The sequence below is a fragment of the Parus major genome, chromosome 3 (genome assembly GCF_001522545.3).
Source record: "Parus major isolate Abel chromosome 3, Parus_major1.1, whole genome shotgun sequence".
NCBI classification, from domain to species: domain Eukaryota; kingdom Metazoa; phylum Chordata; class Aves; order Passeriformes; family Paridae; genus Parus; species Parus major.
The window spans coordinates 2354978-2373870 of NC_031770.1; the positions used below are offsets into that span (position 1 = coordinate 2354978).

At 37.4% G+C, this 18893-nt stretch overlaps 2 protein-coding genes across 5 annotated transcripts in view; one reads left to right on the forward strand and one right to left on the reverse strand.

The window, feature by feature from the left end:
- Positions 1-1194, forward strand: part of VRK2 (VRK serine/threonine kinase 2) — a 37663-nt gene extending 36469 nt beyond the window's left edge. For 2 of the 4 annotated variants that reach the window (XM_033513170.1, XM_015620585.3), the window contains exon 14: positions 664-1194. In XM_033513170.1, the coding sequence (XP_033369061.1) occupies positions 664-903 (240 nt within the window). In that variant the 3' untranslated portion in view covers positions 904-1194. The remainder of the gene's footprint in view (positions 1-663) is intronic. The other 2 variants (XM_015620586.3, XM_015620587.3) reach the window with 1 other exon arrangement.
- Positions 341-18893, reverse strand: part of FANCL (FA complementation group L) — a 21668-nt gene continuing 3115 nt past the window's right edge. The window contains exons 3-13 of the mRNA XM_015620405.2: positions 18160-18216; positions 16440-16537; positions 12836-12932; positions 10190-10258; positions 4672-4822; positions 2899-2982; positions 2740-2785; positions 2569-2650; positions 1677-1793; positions 1318-1389; positions 341-999 (exon numbers count right to left, since the gene is read on the reverse strand). Coding sequence (XP_015475891.1) covers positions 964-999; positions 1318-1389; positions 1677-1793; positions 2569-2650; positions 2740-2785; positions 2899-2982; positions 4672-4822; positions 10190-10258; positions 12836-12932; positions 16440-16537; positions 18160-18216 — 909 coding nt within the window. The 3' untranslated portion in view covers positions 341-963. The remainder of the gene's footprint in view (positions 1000-1317; positions 1390-1676; positions 1794-2568; positions 2651-2739; positions 2786-2898; positions 2983-4671; positions 4823-10189; positions 10259-12835; positions 12933-16439; positions 16538-18159; positions 18217-18893) is intronic.

Sequence of the window (18893 nt, forward strand, 5' to 3'; positions counted from 1 at the left end):
GAAGGAAAAAAGGCAGGAGTCTCTTTGCTTCATTTTACAGAATTCCTCTCACTTCTCTCATGTAATTCAGGAGCTTGGTAATGGAAAGTTCTGTAGGAAACCAAAACTGTCCCCAGCACTAAGGGACAATGGAAAAGAGAATCAAGCCTTGGCTAAGTGAGAAGTGGGATTGTGGTGTTGGGGATCCCTTTCAGAGGTGGAGGCTGGCCAAGGACAGCATTGCTGCTGGAGATGTAGAACAGCCCCACTCCACCAGTTTATTTCCTTGTGATGGGCAGAAGTTCATCTTCACTGTGAAATGCAAAACTTACACCAATCAAACCAGCATTCACACTTAAAATCATATCTTGAGCTTTTATCTTGAGGATAAACCTTTATTATCAGGAACACAGGAAAGACTGAATATATTAAATGTTTTTGGAAACAGGTTAAAGACAGAGAAGAATTTCAGCTGTAGACTTCAATAGCAAATGTAGATATGTCTCTTTAGGAGGTGTTTAACTGTGCCTCATGTTACACACTTACCATACAATATCCATACAAGCGCAAATTCCAGAGGTAAGACTGTAAGAACTATAATGCTTTCTCTAGAATAACTTAAATACCTCAATGACATCTCACTCCATATTAGCTTTATAATCACAGCTTTTTTTTCCCCTACAGGAAGACACTGCAAGAGAACTGCCACCATTTGACCCCTACAGATTACTCTCAGAATTCCAAAAGAAACACAATCACCTTGTAACTCCAGTTCCTGCAGCAGCATCCCAGGCTGGTGCTGACAGCACTCGTTCCTCTCTCTCTGCTGTGTTCAGGCTGGCATTTGCTGATGAAACCTACCCCTACACTACAGCTGTTCTGGTGCTTCTGCTGCTCATTGTCCTGTCCTTGTTTCTGCTTTGATGTTGCTGTTCCTGTGTCTTCAGTGGGAGTGCACTGCTGCTCCCACCACACAGTTTTTTCCTAGAGTTTCTTCATTGAAGATTTCAGTGTCAGGGGCTTGAAAAACAAGTTTTTAAATAAACTTGTCAGTACATGCCTTGTACAAGCAATTTCTCATCTGCACTCAATAGTTATGGATTCTCTGAACTATTTGTGCTGGTTTCTGTTGTAAATTTTTTGGATTTTTTTTGTTGTTTTTGACGGAATGTTTTGTTACAGAATTAAAAGTACCATTAAATACAGTGAAGTGTAGACCTTAATTACTCTGGCGTTAGTGTGGGGATGTCTTTATACTATGTCAAAAAACCTTTAGTTAAACACTGACACATTTGCCTTTTCCACTCTAGTTCACTCCTACTCCTTGGATTTCCTTACCTTATTACAATAGGGACATTCACCAAAGATGACATTAAAACTCTGCCTGCTGGTGGGAAGGCCTTGTAGCCACTGCAACACAAGAAGTGGGTTAAAAGTCACATTGATTTCATCTCCAGTTTAAGAAATGTCTATTAATTACCAGAGTTCAGCTGATGAACATCTGACAGTGCACATGCAAAGTCAGATGGCAGTTCCCTCTCCCAGAGAGCTCCTGTAGGAATTGGGGGTGGCAGGACAAGTGACTGCCATAATGTTCCTTATGGGCACTTGCTTACTGCAGAATTTAAGTGGACAGTGCTTGATGTGCAGAATGTGCCAGAAAGCTAAGGAGCAGTTTGTGCCATTGGTCACATCACCTCATAGAGACAGGCCTGGTGGAAGGGCTGCCCACAGCGAGGATCATCACACACTTGGTCGGGCGCGCTGCCGTCCAGCCGATAGGCGTAGCAGATCCCACAGTCCTTGGCAAAGTCCTGGAACACAACAGCACAGCTCAAAGGAAGGGGTGGGCTGCTAGCACACAAACAGCTTCACCTGTGGTTTGCTTTTGCACTTTTTGTTGTCTGGAATTATTGTTTTCTGCCTTCAAGACACACATGTTTATGTCACAATGGTGCAGTGACACTGGGTTCCAGGTGTGCAAGACCCGACAGGGTTATATTTTATCCCCTTATTGAATTATATATCATTTAACAAGCATTTTCATACTTTTGGGCACATTTTGTTTATTAACCACTATGATTTGTCATTATGATTCGACATTAGACACAAACCTTCAGTCAGATCTTAATTTAGAAGCTTCATGGAGTGAAAGCAAAGCTCGTAATCCAAGTGTTAAAGCATTTTCAAAAATTAATTCCCAGTTTGTTTGAAATGCACCAGTATTTGGATGGCCTCTTGTCCCCTCTAAGCAGATCCACCTAATTAGAACTGAAGTTACCAACATCCATAACAGAATGTTTGGATTTTCCACATCTCATTAACCACGCTGGAACTTCCTCTTTTCCTTTTAATAGCAGAGCCTGATATTAATGGCCTAACTGCTATGGAGGCCACAGGGAAGTGTGCACCTCTAATCAAAGGTTAACAAGCTCTGACAACTGTTGCTTGAAGTCCAGAAGTACTTTGACAATGTATTAATCCAATTACCTCTCAAAAGCCCCTGATTGTCCCTGGCTCTTAGAAAGTGACCATTTAAATGTGACTTACTCAGCAATAAGGACTGATCGTTAACCAAAACCAACTCACGCTTTTTTCCAACATGGCACGAGATGGAAAATCAATTTCCAGGAGCTCTCTTAAGTTTTGTAACAAGCTGATTTCAGGATCCCTGCAGGTGGGAGAGGGGGAGAGAAAAATCCACACGAGGAATGGTAAACACCATTTGGGTTTCTAGCTTGCTTTATCAGAGACACTCACCACAAGTGCATGTTGTTGTTGAGTTTTGCTCTCAGAGGGTTCACTTCTGCAAACAACAGACAGGAATAATGGCATCACCCCAGTGAACCTCCCAGCTTTCAGGCAGGGATTGGATCAGACTGAGTCCAGAGGAGAAACAAGTGGAATCTGCTGCCTTACCATGGTCTGCTCCAAGGAAATAACACTCTGGAAGCATGTTTGGATGGCGAGGATCTACCTCTACATTCACTGAGACATTGTTCCCTGCAAGGAGAAAGTGAGGCCATGAGGAAGTTTTGCAGTCAAGGATTTGAAAAAGGAACACTATTTAAAAGCAGGTTTAAATTGGTTAAATCAGGCTGGGTTTCATTAGGAAAAATAATAACAAAGCTGGGAGGTATCCAAATGATTGTACAAAATATCAGTATACATCAAATATTTACATTTCCACAAACTGTAATTAAAAATAGCAACTGATTAAAAAAACTTGTCAGGTTTGTGTTTCTTTTAGACTTGGCTTAACCTTCACACTTATTCAGAAATAAATGTAATCAACCCAACCTAGATGACAATATCCATTCAAAATTTTGTTGAAACTTTAAAGGTAGAGACATGTAACTTACTAATTCATTTTTATCTTTCATAACCAAAAAGAGAAGCCCTACCCCAATACTAAGCAGCAGAAGTCATTCCCCTCCCCAGCAAACTCCAGGACTGAGACAACAATGCTGTATATTTGAAACAGCAAATATTTGGCTTTACAAGACACCCCATCATCCCTGGAAGGGCTCTGTTCCTCAGAGGGAAGCAGCTCAGTGCTGCTCTGGATCCAGCTCCAAAACATCACAGCAGAGTCTCTTCTGAACAAGCCCAGGTGAAACCCAACCCTTTCTGTAATTAAAGCTGTGTTAGGCTTTCCATCCTGGAAGAGGTGGGAATGAATGAACTCAAAGTTCAGTGGTAGCTGAAGGTTCTCTGACAACAATGGCTCAAAGCCTTATCCTTCCTCTGCTCAGCTGCTCCAGGGCATTTTTGAGGCTTTTCTTCCCTTTTCCTTGGCCTGTGGCAAAGGGCAGCAGGATTAGGACAAAGCCTCCCTGCCTGCACACAAAGTGCTGTGTGACCCACGTCGTTCCAGCCACTTGCTGCACTTTTCCTGTCCTTCCCTGCACTCCCTTGAAGCAGCTCCCCTCCAGCTCCTGCCTCTCTCCCTCCACAGCTGTCAGGGACAACGTGGCTCCACTCTGTATTCTCACATTTCTACAATGTGCTGCTGGAAAATTGGCACTTTTTGGGCAAAGTTAACATCCCCCCAACATTTCCAGCCTCTGACAGCTGCAATTACAACTCCTTATCTTACATATATAACACTATAAAATTCCTTATCCTGTGTATATTAAGACCTTAAAATCATCATATAAACTGAGGGACATTTTCAGGTGGTTAACAGGGAAGCCTCATTTTCTGTCTTTTATTTCTTTGTCCTTTCCCCTTGCCTCCTTTAACCCCCTTTTTCCCCTTGGGCTGCACTCTAACACTCCTTCCACTGCAGGATAGGATCAATCTAAGGTTTAAAAATCAGGAATTTGTGACTGAGGTAAGGGCTTCACCTAAGCTGATTTTTTACAAATACTGATTTTTCTAGGGTTACCATGCAAGAGCTCAGCTGTTGATAGTTCCATGTTCATAATTCACAAATACACAAGGTTTTCCTGCAGAAATTTTCATTTTTCTGACACCAGAAAGTTATGATGAATTTCCTAAACAGGATCAGCATTCTGTTATGGAAAGTTACTTTTTTTACATGTAAAAGAGGAGTTCTGTCTTTGTTTTTAAATGCTGCCTTTCCTTTCCCAAACCCAAAGAAGCACCATTTGATGAGACAAGCAAAACAAAACAGCTCCCTGAGTTTTATTTCTCAAATCCACTGTATCCCTTTAAATCTTTTCCTACCTATTGCAATTCTTCTGGTTGTAGCACTCCGTGTGGGATTTTCTGGCTCAAGCACCCATGTCTTCCCATCGATTTCATCCAGGGCATCCCAGAATTCCTTCAGGGACTCCAATGCTGCCAGGAACTGATTGTAAATGTCTATTAAGGAGTTCTAAGAAAACAAGAAATTTAAACAGATTTCACTGACTTTCCACCAGTGGCCTTAGAGAATATTTAAAAACCAATTTGTTATTTTAAGGAGTGTTGAAATCCACATGTGTGTCCCAGTGTATTGTGATAGCATAAAGCATGGAATAGTACCTAACAACCTCATCATTATCTCAAAATTAAGCAGTATAAAAGCAGGTGCTTAAGATCAGCTTTCAAACTCTGTAAATAAGGCATGAGAAGGAGAAGCCATCTAATAGCAGAGGATTACACGTGGGGGATTTCAATATTTGATTGTGGATTACACAGAATCAGAAGCATCTTTCATTAGGCAGGACAGCAATGCAAAAGAAATTGTTTGAAGTCATCAGTGGACAAAAAGAAGTCACCATTTCCCCAGGAAAAGATTTCTGCAAGAGGAGAAAACCCTTGGTGGTCAAGTGAACCCTTTGCAGGTGCAGATGCCCAGAGAGGGACAGATCTCAGATACCTTGAGGTTCAAAGGAAAAAGCAAATTAAACGTTCTGTTCTCAGGTATTTTTCTATGAATTAAACAAAATACAGAAGGAATACTTTCCTTTAATCTGTAGTGATTATATTCTTCCTTTCTCACCTGGACAAAGAGCAGCAAATTATCCAAGTGTTCTCAGATGAAGAAATAGAATTTTTCTATGTAATAACTTTCCATATTTTGTGCATGTGTATTTTAGAAAGAAATGGCGTAGCTTGGAAATAAAATGCTACATCTTTTCCTGCTGTTGTTAAATTACATTAAAGTAGGAAAGCACCTAAGCAGAGAAGTGTGAATTCTGCCAATCTCAAAATGTAACGCTTATTATCTTTAAAAGCATTTTGTTACTTTTATTATACCTGAAGTGATATAATAGTGTCAGTCACTTAACCACATCTTAGAGTATAGTATCTTCATCTTAAGTACTATTATTTCCAGTATTTTAATAATTTTCACACAGTCCTGAAATGTGATCTTTTGTGCTCTGATGACACTTAAATTAATAGCATAATTTTCTGGTACTTGCAACAGTTGCTTTCCATTTTGATTTTTTACATTTTTCTATATCACATACAGATAAATCCTCTAATAATCATTTTTATCTTTATCTTCTGGGAATTCAAAGGGTTTCACTAGAAAAAAGAAACATCAAGGGATTATAACCCACAGATAAGTTTTAAAATCCAATTAATTTTAATACTAATTGTAATTTTTCAATGATGTTCCTTAAAAAGGTAGTTAAATCTTTTTTTTCCTACCCTGTTCATTTGATCTTATTTGCATGCTTCACTGATGTTGCCAGCTGTCTCCTGCCATATACATAAATGCATCTATGGCTATTTAAATACATCACCTGCTTGTCATGCAAACCATGAAAACTCTGAGATTCCTTTTTATTTGATTAACCAACTAATTTTTGGTGACTGCCCTGCACTTTTAGAACAGCCAGAGATCACACTTTGGTCTAAATTACACCAAGACCATTGTTAATAATATCAAATGGCACAGACTCTGTTTCATGGTCCCCCCTTGTACAAATGAATTAGAATTTGTGTGAAGTGTATCAAAATTTTCTGGAAAATAAGACATCATTCAGACTGTCACTGCAGCTCACCCTGGCTGTAAAAGCACTCACAAAGCCCAACTGGTTCCTCCATCCTCCAACACACTGGCTTTGGTGGGTCCCAGAAAGTGCCACCCCAATGTCACCTCTGTGTTATCAGACTCCATGGATCCCACATCCATTTCCACCACCAACTTTGTCAAAGGAAAATCAGATACTTTGGGGTCAGATTATTCTGGACCTCCCTGTCTTGGAGGGGAACACTTCTCTGTTACCAGGAAAGTATCGTGTGGTTGCTCAGCCTTTTTATTTCCATTTCAAACCTCTGCACTCTCATCTCCACCTCATCACCAGGATCATCTCATGCCAATTCCTTTCTTCCTTCAATTCAAACATTCTCCCAAGTCCACCCTTGTTGCCCATAAACCATTCCCTCCAATCAAAGGGATAAGAAGGAATGGGAAAAAAATCTACTCTAATCTCTCTACTCTTGGTTCTTGTTTCTAGAGCCACGGAGGCTGGGAAGAATAAAGAGAAAAATCTCGAGTCTGTGCCTGCCAAAAAACCAATGAAGCCTTTCAGGAGCTTCTAAGAAGTGCTGTAACCTATATGGCTGTTCTGCCAAATTTCAAGCATCTGCTCCAAATCCTGGATGAACTAAATAGTAATCAAATGGTAGTAAAAAAAGTTCTAATTAAAGTAAATCCAGAACAATTGATCGCAACTTATTTTTGAGATTTTTTTGCTAAAATTCTTCCTAACACCAAATTTGCTTATCCAAAATTAAAACAACTGCAAAGCCTCTGAAGAGGAGAGGTGAAATAGCCTAAACTATAGGTGCCATTACCTTCTTCACCTTCATGAATTCATAAATAAAATACAATTTAATAAAGCAAACAGTCATTAAATGGAAAAGGGATCACCTAAGGAATTTATGATTCCTTAGATTTGTTTGGAAACAGTTTCTCATCAGCAGTAGTTTAACAATTTCCCCTCTCCTTAACAGAAATCAAGCCAAGACACAAACCTGAAATCTTTATAATAAAGTGTCTTGTCAACCATCTCCATTTACAGCTGGTGCCTGTGAAGTTCCTTTGCCAAGCAAAAGCACAATTACGATGCTTTTTATTGTGTTTTCATCTAAATAACCCAAGAATAATCTCATCCTCACCACTCCACCTTCTGCACCTTGCATTCCCGTTTCCTTGCCGGCTGCTGCATGACCTCATTAGTCATTAATTTCCACTCCCATGACCTTCATGTAGCCAGCCAGGTGGGCAGTGGTCAGTCTGGAAACCTTGCCCTGACGTTAGACACCCTGATTCTGCAGAACTGCACTTCCAGCGTGTGCTAAAACTGGAGACAGCACATTTATCTGGTTCTTTAGAAAAAGGCTATAACAGAAATAAGTGGATGTTCTTGCACTTGTCATTGAGAAGCACTCTGCATTTATTTGGCACTTAGAACAGGAGCAGCAGCAGCAGCATTGCCCTTGGTGCTGATTTCTTACTACTCTAAAACGTCTCCTCTGAGCCAGAATCCACTGGCTGTTGCTGCTCATGCTGTGAGACACCTGCACTGGCTACTGGGCTTGTCATGACGCACAAAACCCCACCATCTTCAGCTTGACATTGTGCAAGTTATAATTATTCATCCAAATGAATATGTCAGAGCAGCAGCAGCAGACCTCTCATCAGAGCAAAAGAAAAATACATCAAAACATTATCAACCCAGCAGGAAGACAGGGACCATAAGGAAAATTACCCATTTTTAATATGGATGCCATAAAGCCATGTCTATTATTATACGGAAGGGAAAAAAAAAAAGAAGGAAAAAAAACCCCAACAACCCCTCAAGTTTAAAATCCATGAGCCTGAAATAGGCAGCAGCACACACAGGGGGTGGGAAAGAAAAATCAATTACCTGCAATCTATTTATATTTTCTTTCATAGGAGTTTATATTCTAATGGTGCCATTGCACCAATTTAGTTAAGCCTCGTCAATTTATACTTTAAAGGCGTAATATTAAAAGTTTAAGACCAATTAGTACCAAAACACCATGTTATTTCACTGGAGAAGAGGTACAGCCTGTTCTTTTTCCCTTTTAGGAACCAAAATTTTCATGCACTTGAGTACCTGCTGAATTCTGCTACCAGTGGTGTTGCAGCATTATCTAAGCTTAACCCATATTTTATCACCATGTGAGGGCTGCTCGCCGCAGTGATTCCCACACATTTGGAAAATAAACACAATTTACACAATTACCAAAGCCATTTGTCCCCACAAGTGTTGGGTTCATGTCACCCACACACATAAGGTCAATTTGCAAAAGCTGCTGTACAGCTAAAGCATTTCTGTCTGCTGGTATTTGGTTCAGGATTAGAGCAGGCTCTCTGCAGCTGGAATTAGTGTCGTGTCTCATGATTTCAAAACAGGCTCTTCACTTACATACAAACACCTTTTGTTCATGTTTTCAAATAGTCCCCAGGTAGTTCTAACTGTAAAAAGATTTTAAGCATCACAGTGTTGTATTTTTAACAGAGGATTTTTCCTTGGCTGTAGTGCCAATATCAGTATATCCACCCCCATTTTTAACTTGTCAAAGGCTGCTCCATGTCAGGCTTTTCCAGAACATTTTATTAAAACACAAGTCCATCTTTAAAATTACTAATAGTAAACACAGAGAAGCAGTCACTGTCAGAGATGTTTGAAATGTTGTTAATTTGAGGCAACATAAATTGCAAGGCTGTAAAATTAATAAAGCACTGTTGAAAGTATGTATTGAGGCTAAAAACAACACTTGAAATCGTGGCCAGAGTGTAGGGACTCCAGTAAAATTTAAGGGGAAAACATTTATTTAAACTGTTCCAAACCATACCAGAGAATCAAAACCTAAAATTACATAAATAAATATATTTTTCATTTGCAGTGGTTGATTCTTGCAGTTATTTCCTCTCAATATTAGTGGGTCTGAGGTGACACACAGAACCTTGAGCTCTGCAGAAAAATTACATTAAATTTAATGGTTTAAACTCACCCTGCTGCAATCTCCCAGCCATGTTCCCCATGAAAGTTGTTATTTATTGCTGAGTAGAAAGCCTTGTGAGAATTAGAATTATCAGATGCAATCACTTTTATAAAATCTATTTTCCTGATTGAAGTGAAATTAAATATCAATTATTTTCTACATATAGTTCAAATCAACTTGTATCTGAGTGATCACATTTAAATCCATTTCACCAAGCAGACATGCTCTACTCAGGAAGAAAGCTACATGAAATAATGTGAGAGACCCACAAAAAACAATGTGGTTCTTTATAATAGCAATATCAGTTAAGCTGTGAAATTATAACTGGAAAAGTTTTATTAAGTTATGAAAACTCTGTAGGATAACAAACTGGGGAAAACTCTATAGGATAACCAACTCCTTTTTTCAATGTCTGTCAACTTTAGAGGGTGTTTCTTTTCTAGAAGACAATAATTATTTCTAAATTTCACTTCCTTTCTACTTTCCCACCACAATTCCTGGAGAATTTTCACTCCCATGAACAGCTTAAAAAAACCCCACCAACCAGTACACACAACATGCAAGATATATTTCATGGCAAGGAAGATATTTAAGGTGCTATGATAAGGACTATGGAGTTGAGTGCTATTACATTTCCATGAGCATGTACAGAAATAAAATGCACACAGGGAGAACAGCTGGAGTTAAAAACCACACCCAACCCCTTGTCACCACCCTGCCATTGCATATGGATTTTTTATTAAAAAAAGCTGCCTAGTCCAGTAGTTACCTGTGGCATCCAGGAAACAGCAAATGGAACAGGAAAATCCACAAGGCAATCTGGTGGTTCTGTAGGATACTGAGGGAGGGAAATAAAATACAGTTTGGGTATTATTTTTCTTAGCAATTTAAAGTCAGACTGATACTCAGCTGCCAAATTTGATAACAAAATATGAGCATTTAAAGGATTTTGAGAACTTGGCTCTGAGAGGAAACAGTTTGTAAAGCATTTTCAGGAATACTTATGAATGTTAATTATCATTTAAAGAAGAAAGCTACATGTAAATGTTTTATATATCAGTATTTAGTAAAGGCAACAGAATCACAATTTTCCGTGTTCAGTGGTCACAAAGGCACATTAAAGAAACCTTAAGACACAAAGCATGAAATATTTCTACAAATTTCTCCTCAATTACCCATACTGGATAGCAAAATTTAGAAATCAAACAGACAGTAACTAATTTTCATTTAAGCTAAACTATTTGTTCTGATTGGCAATGTTTTGTTTTTTAGAACTGAAAGTAATCTAGAGTACTTAATTATTTAAAAAGAGACAAGTGAACATAGAACCAAAATTAAAACAAACCCTCAATCCAAATTAAGAGATAACAATAAGAAAATTTTTAAAAGGCTGTAATTAAAAAAAAAATAGCCATAAAAGATTTGATAACACCTTAACTTATTACAGTTACAATCAAATATGTGTGTCAGAAATCATCCTATCATTCCTTAGGACAATTTAAACAATTATTAAATACAACATTTATATTGGTTTTCTGAGCATGCAGCTAACTTTATCTAGAGAAATCATTTTCATAGCCTTTGCCAGATCATTCAGATAATTACCAAAGTGTCTTAATTACTACACAACAGGCAAATCCTTGCAGTGGCCTATTTGAAGCCTTGGGGTCTGAAATACTCCTACACTGATCTTAACCAAAACAACAGCATAACAAAAATAAACACACTTTTATTAAAGTATGTTATCAAAAGAAATTCCCAAAAAGTACTTCAACCAAGTCTTCTCAAATGTAGTGTCTGTGTGTACGAAGGCAAATTAAATCCCCATGTCACCAAAACAATGTTTCACACACAAATTTTGTCTGCCAAGTTTAAATGCCAGATATGGTTTCAAAAGGACAAGTAATTGATCCTTCATCATTAAAAACACTCGAAAACAAAATGAAAAAAAAAAAGAAAAAAAAAGAAAAAATATGATTACTTATTAAAACAGACAAGTCTGATAGTCTAATCTTTTTATTACATACATCTTTAGTTGTTAGATGGTGCTTTCTTCTGCTATGAGGAGTATTCAGCTATTTTATTATGATCAAAAACCCCACAAGTTTGCACAAGGACAGAAAATGAGAACCTCCATTCCCTCAGGACAGTGCTAAGTTAAGGCTGAACAGAACCAGCCAATGCACAAGTGACAGTGTTTGACCATGGGAAAAATGAATATTGCACTGTGAATTTTTCTGCATTTTTATACTTTCAATCAGTAAAAATACTTTACTTCTGTTGTCCTAAGAGCAAGAAAGCCTTAGGGCAACAGGCTGCACCTAATTTCTAGTGTCACACAAAGTGTATCTATCCCTTATAAACAACACAACCTGGTTTTCTTCTCCTTGCACATTAAATAGACCATAATTGTACTTCCTGATGGATTTTTTTCCATCTGTGTATTTAATAATGGACTGACTAGCAAATTAATTATGCACTTATTACTCTCTGCATGTAGAATAGCTCTACTCTTTTTAAAAATCCACTTGAGCAACACTCATTCCCAAATGGTATTTTTTCCCCTTCAAAGGGGAAGGTTTTTCTTGTTATGTAAGACTAAAAAACTCCTGGTTTTTAGAATAGGATGCCTGTGAAGGTGGGATTTAATCCTACAATACTGTGCCCCCTCCTCATGCTTTCAAGATTATAACTCGAGATGATGGGCCATAGATAGTCCCAAACAACAACACCCAGACACTTCTAGATCTCTTTTTGCCCTGGACTGATTTTATGAAGACAACAGTTATTGCCAAGCAATTGTCACCACGTAGCCTGGATATTCACAGTCTCTGATGAGAGATTTATGCCTTGAAATGAGACATTCTATAAAGAAACGTTGTAATTTGAGTTCAGTGATAAGTACCAGGAAGAATTAAAATTGTTCTCTTTCTGCAAATGCCATGGGTTTGATTTGCAAGTACTGTCAAAATGAGACATTTATTTAGACTAAAAAGAAATAATTTTTCTGTCTGACTTCAGTTTTTCATAAATCTTTACGTCTCTGACTTTAACAGCAAGACTTGTTAATAACCAACCCAACATCTTCTAATTCTTGTTCTATGCACAGTCTCTGGATGGAGTGATAATGAAGGAATGTCTCCCAGATGGCTTTGTCTGCAATCCAGTAAAATTAGTGCAATACCAAAGTGCTTTTCATGTGATGCACTATTGCATCTTACGGATAACCATAATCCAATATTAATTTTAAATATAGTTAGTCTGAAAACCCCCAAATAAGGAAAATATAACTGACCTATTACCTTGCAGAACAGACACACCAGCAAACAAACCAATCCTCTAAAATCCTAATGAATTAAGAAAAATCGATTTATTTCAAGGAAGCCTCAAGGTATTTTGTCCCACATCAATTTACCTTTGCATTTAACTTGAGGGTGATGACATGCTGTCGACCACAAGAGTCTTCAGCTTTTAACTTGACTGTGGTCAGCCCAGTGTCCACATAGGCCACTCTGGAAGAGAGAAGAAAACTCTCAGAGCCCTGCAAGAAGTGCAGTTTGAAAGGTCTGCAATACTCTGATTAGTCTGTTACAAATATTAATCAGAGGGAGTCCTATATGCCAAGCATTTCTGCTGCTGCAGATTTACTGCTGTTAATACACCAGCCTAGTGCTTAATGCAGTCATATATCTCTGGGTTATTTACAGCGTGTGTCAGGGCTCACGCTGTGGTCAGTGAGCACCGTGTTTCAGTTTTCCATCACCGGAACCTTTGACACACACAGCATGTTCCTGTCAGCCTCTACTTATGTACACATTAAACTTCCTGTCAAATCCTTGATCCATTTCTGCAGTTTCTTATTCTATGAGACTTTTATGCTCTTGATTTGCTTTTCTCTTCAATGAAGTTCTCTTTTATTATCAATACTATTATTGTGGGAAATGCAGTGCATATTGGTTCATATTCTGAAATCGATTTTCTGCAGAAAAGAGTACCCAAGCAGGTACAAAATGAGTTATTTATGATGATTTGCCTTCATTTCATGACAGTTTTACACTGTATTCATGCACCCTAGCAAGCAGAAAGTATATACTAAATGTGAATGAGTTTTAAAACTTCTGAATCTTTGCTTAAGATGTAACTGGTTCGTGCCTCCCACCACACTGAAGATGGATACAATTGTAAAATATATTGTTCTCTAAAGGTGGATTCTGCTTAGTAGCTTCAACAACTGCCAAAAAGGTTCAAACCTCTCCATATATTTACCAGTAAACTGGGCATGTGGATATTTTGGCATTTTTACTATCTCATTCCTGTGTAAAGATAAAAAGCAGTCCAAGATAATTGCACAACTTATCACCCAGACTGATGGAAAGGTGTAACAGAGTTCAGAGAGATCATCTGCTTGCAGGCCTAAGCAACATTTATTTTTTTAAAATGCTACATACTAGAAAAAGTCACTTAAATGAAACTGGCAATGGAGTTGTAGAGGCTTGTGGAAGAAAAAGTAGATGTACACTAAAGGGTTGCACATCCCTAGGAAGGAAGTGGAAAGAAGAAAATTATCTGCATAAATGAAATAGCCTCAATAGGAGGAACCTGAAAGATACAGATGGAAAAAGCAGTAGTGGTGGTAAGAAGGGAGAGAGAGATTATTTCTTGTTTAAGGCTGATTAATGCAATATTAAAGAGACCTGCAGATTTCTGGGAGTACTTCTCCTCAGCAGCTGAAAGAAAGACAAGTCTTGATAAAAGTGTCATTCAACTGGAACCAGTTAAACTTGATATACTTAGAAAGAATTAGAGGATTCTTTCTCTAACTGGGGGAGAAAAATCATTAATCCTGCTTCATTCCAACTTTACCTCAAAAGTGTATCCGTTTTATAAAGATGAGAAATTACCTCTATGCCACCCCTCCATCTACTGCTTCCTGGGCTGGGGAATTCCTGAAGCAGCAGCTAAGGCCCAGCACAGACACTGCAGTGAAAAATGCAGCAGTGTCCACACCAAAGCACAACTGGAGCCTGCAGCACTCTGCTGCAAAGATCCACAGCAAAGGAAAACAGAAAAATTAAAGGTGTATGGGATTTTACCTGTTCTGATATTCATCTTGTTTGGACCACTTCAATCTTGATTTATAAGAAAAGTCTGGATTCTTTCAGTTTAAAGTCACACTTTTTGTATAAACACATACGGAATTGTGTACATAGGTGATATTTCACTTAAACAGACTTTTACACCTCTCTAGGCTCCATCGCTTTATCACAGGGAAAAAAAAAAAAGAGAAAAATACAAAATAAGGAATAAAAGAAATCAGCATAAAGATGGAAAGCCTCAGGTAAATCTCTGAAATCCAGCATGATAGATGAATGACTGAGAGTACAGGACCTGGCAGGATTCCCTGGAAATGGAGAAGGCAAGAGGAGAAGATATTTCGTATGAAATAAATGGCAAAGTATCAAGCAGAAGAGCTTTGAGATTTGAGACAACATGGACTTAAGAGATATTGGCGACCTTTATGAATCCCCATGAGGGTGATAAAAGTCCTAAAGGTGTTTTATAGTTGATAATTTCCCTTCCCAGGACGCTGTCACTGATTCAACCAGCTTCATTAAGGGGAAGTGTTAGAAGAGCCAATGACTTCCAATTTTTCAGGTGGATTTGGGTGCAGTCAGCTTTCGGCATGACCCAAAACTTGCTAGGAATGAGTAAATCTGGGGTACACAACAAGCAAGGGTTTTTCCTAAAAAAAACATCCTTAACTAAAGCTCAAGGTGTGAGCAGTGATTGCTCCTCACTGCCAGTACCAAACACAGGCAGTTCTGCTGAAAGATCATTGCAGGATGTTCTTTAACTGCCAAGCAAATAAAGCATCACTTACAACTCACAATCAGTCTCAGTTAAGAAGCTCTCTTAGAGAGTCACTTTAGTGTTAAAAGCACTCTGAAATCAAAGGTGTGACTTGCTAATGGACTTCACATTGCCTGTCCAGGTTATTCTCCTTCCAAGCTGGAGTAAACCTGATGTGATTCCCCATGTGCAGCATAGTCCTTTGATTAATCACTGACTTCCCCAACCTTTCTTCAAGATTTTTGGTTTTTTGGGTTTGGTTTTTTTTTTTGTTTGTTTGTTTTTTGGTGGGTGTTTTTGTTTTTCATTCATTTTGGGAGAGCAAATATAACTGAAAATTTATTTCCCACATATTTAAGAATTTTTACCTGATATTCTTAGATTTGAGCCTGTGAAATTGAAATAGAGTATGGCACAATTACATATTAACAACAGCAATCACTGACACAAACTTCAGCTGATTTCACAAGGGTGTTTTAAATCTTTAAATAAAAGAGGGCCCTCAAAGCAAATTCCCACTTAATGTTAATCACATCTTGTTTATCTGTAAAGAAATCAGATGGGAAAAATCAAAACTGTTCTTACACCTAAGGCTTCTTTATTTAATTTAGCACAATATACACTTGTTAAAGTTTTGGGTTGAGTTTTTCACATTCTCTCTTCCACTCATGAATTTTTTGGGTAGATTTACCTTTCTGGGGAATAAATAATAAATTCCTCTAAGAAGATCATTGTGCTCTAAAGAAGAGGTTCTTAAAAAGTTATTGTTCTAATCCTAAAACACATATGAAATGTTTTTATTGAAACATAAAGGTACAGGATAGTCAACCATAATCTAAAGCAGTAGTCACAATCAGCTGTACAAAATAGGGAAAAAGAGAACTACTAATATTAACATTAAATATGTTTAATATTCCAGTAGTTTATAGGTCAAAGAAGAAGTGATTTCTTAGTAGTGCATCACCTTTCAGCTCAGTTATTTGAGACAGAAAATATCCCTTCGGTTGATAACAGGTTTGTTGTGTGTTTTTAATTTAAAAACAAAGCAAAATCAGTTTCTGAATAGGGTAAATGAACAGAACAAGCACATCTGATATGTTCAACTCACAAATACAGAAAAGGAACAGATTTCTAAAGATGATGTTTGTTAAGAACTAAAATAATCATACCTATTCCAGCCCAGTATTTCTAGATCTCTGACAAGACAGGAGTAGTATTCTGGAGGCCGTGGGATGTGCAGGTCTTGTGTGTTTTTTAAAGCAATTTCCTGTTTAAAAGAACATTAAAAACATCGTTAAGGGCAATTTCAATATTTTTGCATCTATTTAGCCATGTGATTTTTGCAATTCATTCGGAAATATTAAGCTTATGTAAAATTAACTGTACACTGCATTTGTTTTGTTATAGCCTCCAGCTAAAGCAGACAAAGAAGCTGTTTGGTAAATTACTTCAGATACTGGTAATGAAAACATCTGCAATTTAAAAAAAAACCCCACAGATGTTGACAACGGAGTCTTCAGATGCAAATATCAAATGTGCCTCTTTTTCAGCTAATAAATTTGAAGTCAAGCATCTTGACTGAAAGAACATTTCAAAAGAAGGTTCTATTAAGCCCACAGCTGTCTCCTGGGCTCCACTGCCACAAAAGACAACACATCTATGATATTGCCCATATTTTATATATATATATATATATATATTAACTTTATATAGCAATCAAAAAACAAAATCAGTTTCTCAGTTTTAACATCACAAGATGCCTTAGAGTAAGTTTTGGTACCGACACTCATCAAGAATGTAGTAATGTCTCAAAAAGAAGTTGTTACTGAAAAGTTAACATTACTGTGAAAAATAAGCCCTAACCATGTGTTTCGGTTGTGTCATGCTACTTGTTCTCTAAAAGTGCATTTAAGTTAAAATTATGCTTACAGAACACACACATTTATGACATTTAGAATAAAATCATTAGTAATTTAAAATAAAATAAATTTAAATGAAAATATAATTTATAAGACAAGTTTAACAATCATTTCTGCCCAGTTGTCCCACACCATCATCAGTGTTTTCATTCTCTGCATTAACTGAGGATCACTATTTTGCCATTTTGAATGAATTATTATTTTCACTGCATTCTCATTTTCTGAGTGCTTGTGTAAGTAAGCAAATAGATTGGAGTAACTATTGTAAAATATTCCAAAATAGACATTCTTATTCAGGCCCATTCCAAGGATAGAGAACAGCAGTGTAATGCCAGGAGGAACTTCTGCTGCAGTTTTGAAGAATACTTCCTCTGTTTTGTTCCTAAAGTAAAGTAGGTTGGATGAAGTATTCATCAGCAAGAATGCTCACAGAATAATGTTTTACTATTAGATAAGAAGTCCCACTTTCATGGTTATTAAAGGGTTTGCTACTTTTCAACCCCAGACCTGAAAATCTTTTAAAACAAGAATAAACAGCAGCCTCTGAAATATTAGGGGAAAAAAAAAGCTTTCTGCATGTATTTGTCAAATTGTTACACAGGTGAAAGCACCTTCAGCAATCCACTGACTGTACAACCCATTGTATAATGATAAACCTGCTTTACCATCCAGAAAATAACAGGAATTCCAAGAAAATCACTGCAAAGAGGATCGCTATACTGAGATCCCTTGCTGGGATTCTAAATTTTCTATAACACTCCAAATTCCAAAGAATACAGTCACTTGAAACAGGATATTTATACAGCTGTTACATGAACAGCATATATACAAAATCACTTCTTTTATTAAAAAAAAAAAAAAAAAAAAAAAAAAAGCTATAAATCTATGGAACAGTAACCTGTAAAAACTGAAAGTGAAACCCAGAGCTCTAAGTGTTTCCCATGTCCCACACATATATTCTGCCACTCACCAAAACAGTTTTCAGTTCCACCATAAAGCTGACAAGATCTGGGCAGCTCTGCAGCCTCTGGAGGAAAGAGAGGATTAGTTAATTTTCTGCAACTCATAACTTCAGGTGGGTCAGCCCAACTCTTTTTCTGGTATTGTCAAACTAAACATAAAAACACCCAAGTGTACACCACATGTTTACATTTTTCAGTTACAGAAGAGAACTTCCAGGAAACTTTATGGAGAATGAAATATCCCCTGGCATCACTCATTTATGTATTTATGAACCCACATCCATGAGATACAGTGTCTCAACCAACACCTTGGCAAAGGTTCCTCCTTGGAAAGAAAGTATTCTTTGGGCCTCAAAGGCTGCTGTATCCTCACTCCAAAGCTTCCTTTGGGTACTCAGGTGTAATTCAGATCCCAAGAATGAAGTGAGTCTATTAAAAATTAATGTGAATTCTCTCCTTTGCATTATGAACGACTTGTAAAAAAAGTAAATATGTTTAAAAAAAGAAGACAAAATCTGTTTCTAATTGAGAGAGTACAGAAAAATTCCAGTAAAATGTCATCAGTCATTTATTAAAAATTATTCTAGCCTGATCTCTAAAAAATAGAAGTTGAATAAAAGCAAATATTCACTAAATTCCATCCATTTCTCATTATATTTACTTGCAAATCCTCATGCATTTAAAAATAAATCTTGGCTCTACAATGAAAGGGAGGCTCTTTAGCCCTTTTAGAATAGGTATA